The sequence below is a fragment of the Athene cunicularia genome (genome assembly GCF_003259725.1).
Source record: "Athene cunicularia isolate RWA chromosome 13 unlocalized genomic scaffold, athCun1 chr13_part1, whole genome shotgun sequence".
Lineage (NCBI taxonomy): Eukaryota > Metazoa > Chordata > Aves > Strigiformes > Strigidae > Athene > Athene cunicularia.
The window spans coordinates 20482635-20491143 of NW_020799117.1; the positions used below are offsets into that span (position 1 = coordinate 20482635).

Genomic DNA, 8509 nt, shown 5'->3' on the forward strand with positions numbered 1-8509 from the left:
AAAAAAAAAAAGCAGCAACCGTGTCCGAGAGCCCTTGAGCTTTGCAAGCCCTCCCCAAAGTCTTGCTGCATGTCACTAGGCCCCCTGCCCTTGTCTAGGTATTTCAGGTATGGCACCAGGCAGACAGACAGCAAGCAGAAGCTCACTTCAGGCAAGCCAGGGGGCAGGCTCAGACAAAAACTCAGGTGCATGCACACCCGAGGGCAGCCCAGCCTAGCACCAGCCAGCAGCTGTGGGGACTCTTCCTCTTCCAAAGGCAAGAGGACTAGGAGCATGAGAAAAGCACTACATCTTGAAGTTTACTTCTTCTTTAGCTCCAGCTACGTACTAGCACACTGACCCACTCTGCATGCAAACAAGAGTTACACTCCTAGCTGCTGTTAGCTATTAGGCAAGGCCTGGAGCACACAAGAGGAACCAGCAACAAGCAGATTACCAGCCACTGCTATTGCAGAACAAGAACTCTTTCTGTGGTATCTAAACGGTTGTTTGCCATAGTAACAACTGTTCAGAATAGAAGCATTAATTAATACCAGTCTTCTCATCTGGGAGGATGCATGCAGCAGAGAAGGGACCAATGAGACTTTTCCCACATGTGAATAAAGTGCTTTTTATCACAAGCCACTTCCGCACCAAGAGCCTTGTTTTCACTTGTCCAGTCAGCGAGCAAGAAGTCTTGCTTAAAACTGTAGAACACCATTTTAATAATAATTTCTTACAGGGTTAAGTGCTGCCCACAGTAGATTGCTAAGTCAAGTCAGTCTGTGCATCTAATTTTACCTTTAAACATTCTTACCTAAGTCCTTTGAAAAGTCTTCCCATTCAAGATGGAGCCCAGAGAAGGCTAAGTCAGCACGAGGGCGTTAGTGTCAGCCAAGGCACGCAGAGGTGACAGTGACTAGAAATCAAGTGTTTCTGAGCCACTCTTCGGGGTACACACTGCAGGAGGGAACAACACCCAGCCCCGACCTCCCAGACAGCCTTATGTCCTGGAGTAAATCTCACTGAGACAGCAAGTGCAGAAAAAGAGATTGCATGGCTGGGGAACAGGGACCCTAGGACCTGAACAAAAACTTTCACAGTAGCTGTCAACAAGGCTCCTCTCTGCCTCAGGCCTCCTTCCTCCCTTGCCTACAAGACCTTCAGTGAACAGCCTGGGCTCTAACTCCCTTGGCAAGAAAGGCATTTAATTATTATTTCTCCTCTCTGGGGATATTTGCTCATGCGTAACAGCTTCATGCCTGCCACATCACTCCTTTCAGCCCAGAGGCTTTCACTGTATACACAGTCTCTACCAACACCATATTAAGATTTCAGGAAATACTATAGCACACTCCTGAAACAGATACCAGTCAGAGACAGATAGAAATACAATAGCCTACTTCCAAGCAAAAATCTTCCAAAGTTGCAAGATGCTTAGAGCAAGTTTCACAATCACCAGCTGCAAACACAAACAGCTCTACTGCCAGAGCCACCTGAATAAAAACCAAAGCACCTGAGTAAAAAACAAGTATCAAGGAAGCAAACTGTCAGTATGTTTAACCTGCAAATCCCCTCTGCCACCAGACAGCTGCTGCTGACCCAGCCCAGATTTCAGCATGGACTCAAGCAGGAGCAACTGATTTACAACTGCCTGCACTGGTATCAGACCTGCTCTCTTCTGTGGCTGCATGAGTCTGCCCAGCAGGTTAGGCAAATTGCTGCCTTTCAGTTCCCGCAAGTCTGAGAAGCTCTTATGGTCATCCTAGAGAGCTGTTTCATCTTTCAGGAAGCTGAATAGGCAACACATTTCAGGGAAATCACTGTGCAGGTGTGCCAAGTGGGCATTTTCCAGAGCCAACGCTGTGCTGGCCACATTTCACATAAGGGTAAAGTTGTTCCCCTCTCACACACCGCATGTGCTCTAAGCATGGATTATGTCTGATCATAAATTGTGCAGAAGATCTTCTTACAGCTGAGCTCAGGGCTGGGAAAGAGATGAGTTTCCTCACCTGAGTGCACACGGAGGGAATTCAGAGATCTTTGAGATAATGGAAGTTATACTAATTATCACTTATGGACCATAAATGTACCCAGGAAGGATTCAGCATCTCTAAAAAGCAGGGCTACAGGCACTCCTTACTACATAAAGTATGTTTTTCTCCTGTAAGTACTCAAGTCTCTGCAGGGTGTCAGCAGGCATCAGCCAGCTCTCCAAAGCACTATAAATCCCAACACAAAGCTTACAAAGCGTACAGGAGACCCTTCATATAATAAACCAGCTTCCCCCCAGCTAAAAAGTAGAGTAATTCAGGCCTTGAGACCCTTCAGTTTTCTTACAGACTGAAACAGATGCAGAGACATCTCCCAAAAACTACAGAAATTGAGAACTTCCTCTAACATTTTTTTATAGTCAGTGAAATCTTAATTTAATGTTAAATCAAGGAGGCATTTTCCACCGAGTCAACTGCAGGGCTATGAACAGCACAAAGCCTCAGCTTGAGTCAGTGTCTTCCCTGAAAATCAGCATCAGTCCTAGATTTAAACAAGACCTGGCTTGGAGGGATTTGCACAGCACAAACTCAGTCTTACAAGAGTGTTTACTCACAAGCCTTCTTGAGCATGTTCTGGGTGACAGACAGGAGGGACAAAGTCCAGTTTTAAATCAAAGGGAACATGCCACAGTGAGTAGTCATGCAGGGTACGCAGCAAGACTCTCCTTGAGCAGTCTACCCAAGGATCAAGTATCACAGTCTGTTTCAAAAAAGCTTTACACAATTTCCTAGGTGTCCAGCTGACGAGGACTGTCCGGAACAGCAGCCTCATTTAATTTGGTTCACCACAGAGTCAGCCTTAACCTTATTTAGCCAGTCTATTGGAAGCATGTTTTCAGATACAGGACCCGAATTTGAAAATCCTTTTCTTTGCATGAAGCCCTTCTCAGATTATCCCCTCCTTCAGGGTGAAAAGCAGCAAAGGTGAGGTCAGACATCAGCCCCAGGACAGCACTGTTTGCCAGCAAACAGCCCCCATGGTTTGTGCAGTCAGCTGACATGAGCCAGGGACAGAGGGAGGTATGATGCAGCAATCCTGAGGGACAGAGAACATCAGGTTTTAATGCATGCTTCAGTATGAGAAGCAGGTAAGATGATAACTGCCAAGTAAGATTTTTTTTTTTTTTATGGCAGGACACCAGATGTCAGGAGTTGCAGGTCCTGAAGGTACAGTAACAGTTAAACTAAATGCTCCCACACACTGCTTGGAAAGGGTCATTATACAGAGAGAAAGCCTGCTTGGAATTGCCACATGCTGCCCTCCAAATAAAATTCTACTGGGGAAGGCTCAGCTCAACACGGTTTGAGAAGCAAAAGGGTACTCCTGAAAGGCACCAGAGAGCCTAATCAGAGCGATTAGGGTCCCCTTCTTTCCACACAGAGACTGGTAATGAAGAAAAATCCCTAGAGCAGAAGGCAGGGACTGTATCTAGGTGACCTGTTTATTCTCACAGCTGGCCAAACATTAGGAGGCAGGCAGCATCACTGTGACTATTACTCTTATCACAGCCGGCTTTGCTACAAGTAATCAGCTTCCAGAAATAAGATTTCCACCTCGTGCACACAATAGGTCAAATGCAATACTGAGCTTTGCCTGCCTCTGGAAGGAAGGCTGCTGACGGAGCCTGCTTCCCTTTGGCACAGCATGGAATAGCCTCATCCATTATGTTGTTATGTATCAGTGGGGCAGGTGGGGGGGTGAAATTAAGTTGAACAAATTGCTAACATCACCCAGTGCTTTCAAAATTAGTATGTCACTTTGTACTTTGGGTCATTCTACTTCTTTTTAAAACATGCCATTATCAACAGCACTACATTTCACTGTAATTTACATAGACAAGAAAGTACCTGCTGACCAGTCAGCAGATACTGTGGCTTCCTTATGCTAGTTGATACCAAATTATTCTATAATGAAAACACTGTTGCAGAAATGAGATATTTCCTTCCTCTTAAGAAAGCCCCTGGTCCTTACGCCATGCTCCACAGTGGCACTGTGCTCCTACTGCTGTGTATTTCCCAGCTTTGCTCTGGTGCAGGTGAGTTCCGTCCAGCTACCCAAAGCATTGGTAGATCCACAGTGTTGCAGGAACTCAGGCCTGGACAGATTTTGTGTGGACAGACATGAAGACAGCCCTCAGATTTTATAGCAGGAAAGATGTAGATGGAAATCAGCACAAATCAGTTCACAGCCCTAGGAAATGGGATCAGATACCCTTAAGAATAACATCCCTCAGGTTTAGCATATGAATTATCAGCTCTAAAGGTAAAGGTCAAGTTGTTTACTTCTAATGAACAACAGCCAAGTCAGTTATTAGCCCTTGCAAAATGCAAGAAGCACTGTTTCTTTGGAGACTTTGCTGTTGGTAGACTGTACAAGCCCAAAAGCCAGCTATAAAAAAATCCAAAAAACCAAATCCATGGCCATGAGGTCTTCTGTGCCACCTCAACAAGCCACCTACCCTCTCTGGCCCACTGTTCCTCCATCTGGAGAAGAAACATGCTTCACGGCCTTTCCCACCCAACAGTGTTGAGGTAACTAGGGTGACTGAGGGTGTGCAAGCTTGCACACACTGGACTCCATCCATTTGGGAAGAAGGGACAAAGGACCAACAGTTGCCATTATCAGATGCAGTCTCCCTCTTCTACAGTGCTGTAACACATGGGAGTCACAGGGCCAACACCACTAAATCTTAATGCCTAAAACACAAGCTGATTGCTACAACTTAAACCGTCATCATGGCTAACTAATCCTACACAACAGTGCTTGCTCTCCTTGTAAAGTGCTGTTCTGGGCTGCACCTTTTGTATAGCCTTTTGTATATGTGTCTCTATTCAATGTCATACTGAAAAGACAACAACATCCTCCTTTCTCACCTATCTCTAAGAAGAGCCATTGCTCACTTAACAGGAATAACTTCCTCTTTCCAGTATAGATGTTACCCACTCTTGCCAAGCATGACCCCAACAAGAGAGACCAAACCCTCCAGTGTGGGCTCACAGCTCCCACCTCCTGAGGACACAGAAGGGGTTCTGCAGCTGGGTAGAAGCATGGCCACAGCACATACTCAGCCTGAAGAGTCCTTCAACAGCAGCCTCTGAATCAAGGCTCAGAGGTTCACAAGTTCTTCTGCAGCGTGGGTGACAAAACCAGTACTAAGTTTAAGCTGTTTCCATTACATATCATATGCAGCTTTCTTTTTAATACAGAGCAAGACATGAGTTTTCTTTCTTCTCCAAGGGTCAATGGGACAGGCTATGTCCATTGCTATTCCAGACAGGCCACAAATTGTTAAAAAACACTATCACTATGAAATGCTACTTTACCATCAGATTGAGAGCTCAACAGTAATTATTTCCATCTGTGTGATCCACTCAAGACCAAAATATGATGCATAATTACTTCCACACATTAGCACATCAGCTATGATCCACAACGTGAGAGCCCACTCTGCGGTTTGCCTACACAGTAAAATAATTTAAAGTATGAAATTTAAAGATATAGCAAATTTCCTAGTTTTCAATGTGGACACTTGTTCAGAAATACTAATGTATTACTTAGAACAGCCTAATTCATTAGATTAACCAAAAGTCATCTAGGAGAGCAAAACATCCACTCTGAAAGGAAAGCATCCACACAGTAGCTCTTCCCAGGTAACTGCTTGGAAACACCACAAGAACTGAGAAGCCACATTCAATCATGCCAGACCAGCTAGGTAGACTGTAATGACTTGATTAAATTTAGACATCAATTTTTTCTATTAGAGGTTCAGCCACAGCCTCAGATATACAGCAATAGGATAACATGTTTTTAAAAATCAGCTTTATTAGGGAAATCCATTCTATATTAGCCAGTCCTGGAGGTGATCATTAAACAAAGCTTCATTGAAAGCGCTCTCAGAAGACTTGTCACAGGACAAAGATCAGGTTCCAGTTTGATGGACTGGCCAAAACGAAGCAGGGCTGTTTAAGAGGAGGAGAATCAAGAAAAAGGAAAAGCTTTTTGTCTGAGTCCTGACAATTTTCCAAGTGACGTTAGCTTCGATACCCACTTTGGCAGCTGGTCTTTACAGCAGTAGTACCTGAAGTGCTAGTCCCTTGCATAGCTATAAGGCACTGACACAGGTTTTGATTTGAGGTCCACGTTAGTCTCATTCCTTTCCTCCCCTGGTTAGTCTGTCCATGACCATACCAGTCACGTTCTCTTCCTGAGATTAGCTCCAACCTAAAGCACAGTGCCTGGAGAGGACCTTACAGAAGTGCTCCCCACATCTCCCGCAGAACAGCCCCTTTGGTACCTCCAGCCATATCCTCTGCTACCCCAAGGCAGCCAGAACATCTATAGATACTTAAGATTCCTCTCAACAGCTCAGGTCTGTTTGTGATATTCACTGCAACAGAGAAAGAGAGGAGATAATGGTTTCTGGCTTCCCAGCCTGGATGAGTATCTATCACTGAAGAAGCCTTAAAGAAGATACTGGAGTTGTTGGCATGACAGCATGAGTCCCCATGCCGATGGTGAAGGGGTGAGTACACCCTCATGATGTACAAACAGATTTTACAACCAAAGCCTGTGAAATACTGACAAGAATAAACTTGGTCTCTAGGTAAGTGTCCTTATGAGCAAGAGAGAGTTACCAAAAAACCCCAAGCTAAAACCCTCCTATTTCCAGAGGAGAAAAGGGAGGGACCACACCCAACCTTGCCAGAATCCTAGAGTTGTTGAGGTTGTAAGGGACCTCTGGAGATCATCTGGTCCAAATCCTCTGCTCAAGCAGGGTCAGCTAGAGCAGGCTGCCCAGGACCCCTGTCCAGTCAGGTTTTGAGTATCTCCTCAGATGGAGACTCCACACCCTCTCCAGGCAATCTGTGCCAGGGTTAGATCACTGTAATAGTAGAAAAGGTCTTCTTGTGTTCAAAAGGAACCTCCTGTGTTTCAGTTTGTGCTCACTGCCTCCAGTCCTGTCACTGGACGCTACTGGGAAAAGTTCAGCTCCCTCTTCTTCATCCCTCCCATCGTGTATAAACACATGGATAGACCCAGCTGAGCCTTCTCTCCTCCAGGCTGAATAGCCCAACCTCTCTCAGCTTCCCCTTGTAAAGATGCTCTGGTCCCTTAATCATCTTCTCAGCTCTCCTCTGACAATTCAAGCCTGCACCAAGCACTGCAGTGAGCCCCAGGAGTGCCAGAGTAAATCAGCATACAATACTGAAGGGACGTGGCACAGAGACAGACCAGCCAGCTGCCAAGGTAGGGTACACCATCTTCCCTTCCCAGAAATCTGTGTTTTTCCAGAGAATAACAGCTTCAGAAAAAACAAGAGCCTAGGAATGATTCCAATGGCACTATTAGATCACCTGAACAGATATTGATGTGCTCAAGAAAGCTGATACACATTAATTCGGTAGGAGCTGCACATTTGAATATTACAAACTTCAACTGTGCAGCCTTCAGTTGAAACTTATCAACCAAAAGACAGGCAGAATGAGAGTTGTGGCAAATCTAAAGACAGCACAAAGCATGTATAACAACCTCAGCATAAGGATTCCCTTGAGGGATTGGCATTAAGGATGCTCAGCAGTATCTTCCAACAGTCAGGGAACTGTTAGAGACACAACAGCAAAATAAAGCAGGAAAACGGGCTATAAACAGAATCACTACTTCAAACAAGCATCCACCTCCTCCAGTCCCATGAGGGCCAGATGCTGGTAACCATATTACTTCAAGGTCAATATGTACTCATGCATTTGCATTCAGAAAGGGTCATGGTTATATCGCACCATGGCTGCTAGGCATACCTGTGTTTTTAGGCCCATCTGCATACACTGGTCCTGGAGGTGGAGGTGCATTTTGCCATCCATACTGGGGATATCCTTGATAGCCTGGCTGGCCTGGCTGGTATGGCCCAGTAGGTCCGGGAGGATAGCCTGGATACGGGCCAGGAGGACCACCCGGCTGCTGTGCATAGGGTGGGTAAGGGGCAGTTGGGCCCGGGCCAGGGTAAGGTGGAGGATTTTCGTAGTTCATGTGGGATGCAGAATCTGCCCTGCAGAAGAAGGAAAACAAACAAAAGAACTGGTTTGTTTTTTGTCTGCTGCATGTACAAACATATAATCCCCATTGCAGACTGCTTCCAGAGGGCCCTACATTAAATGTGAGAAACAGACCTCAAAATACATGGTCAAGCAGTGAGTTATTTCTAACCCTTTTTAAAAGAGTCATGTCTTTTAAGTGACATGAATTTAGCTCAGCAGCAGAGTGACTTGCTGCTTTCCAGTTGTGCATCAGCTACTTACCCTAAGACATTTAACAGTCCTGCATCTGCAAAGCATAATCCTCTGCTTCCACTCATGATTAAATTGCTTTTAAGAGAGATTTAGAAGTGACTACTTCATGTTTCTGTCAACATTAAAGAAAACCACACAGAAATGCAGCCAGTTCCAGACACATTTGATAGCCTCAACAGGACAAAGAGTGA

General features: G+C 45.3%; 1 protein-coding gene across 1 annotated transcript in view; it reads right to left on the bottom strand.

The window, feature by feature from the left end:
* CYSTM1 (cysteine rich transmembrane module containing 1) overlaps positions 1-8101 on the bottom strand; it is a 16131-nt gene extending 8030 nt beyond the window's left edge. Inside the window, exon 1 of the mRNA XM_026857965.1 lies at positions 7830-8101. Within this exon, the coding sequence (XP_026713766.1) occupies positions 7830-8058 (229 nt within the window). The 5' untranslated portion in view covers positions 8059-8101. The remainder of the gene's footprint in view (positions 1-7829) is intronic.
* Positions 8102-8509: the final 408 nt, after the last annotated feature.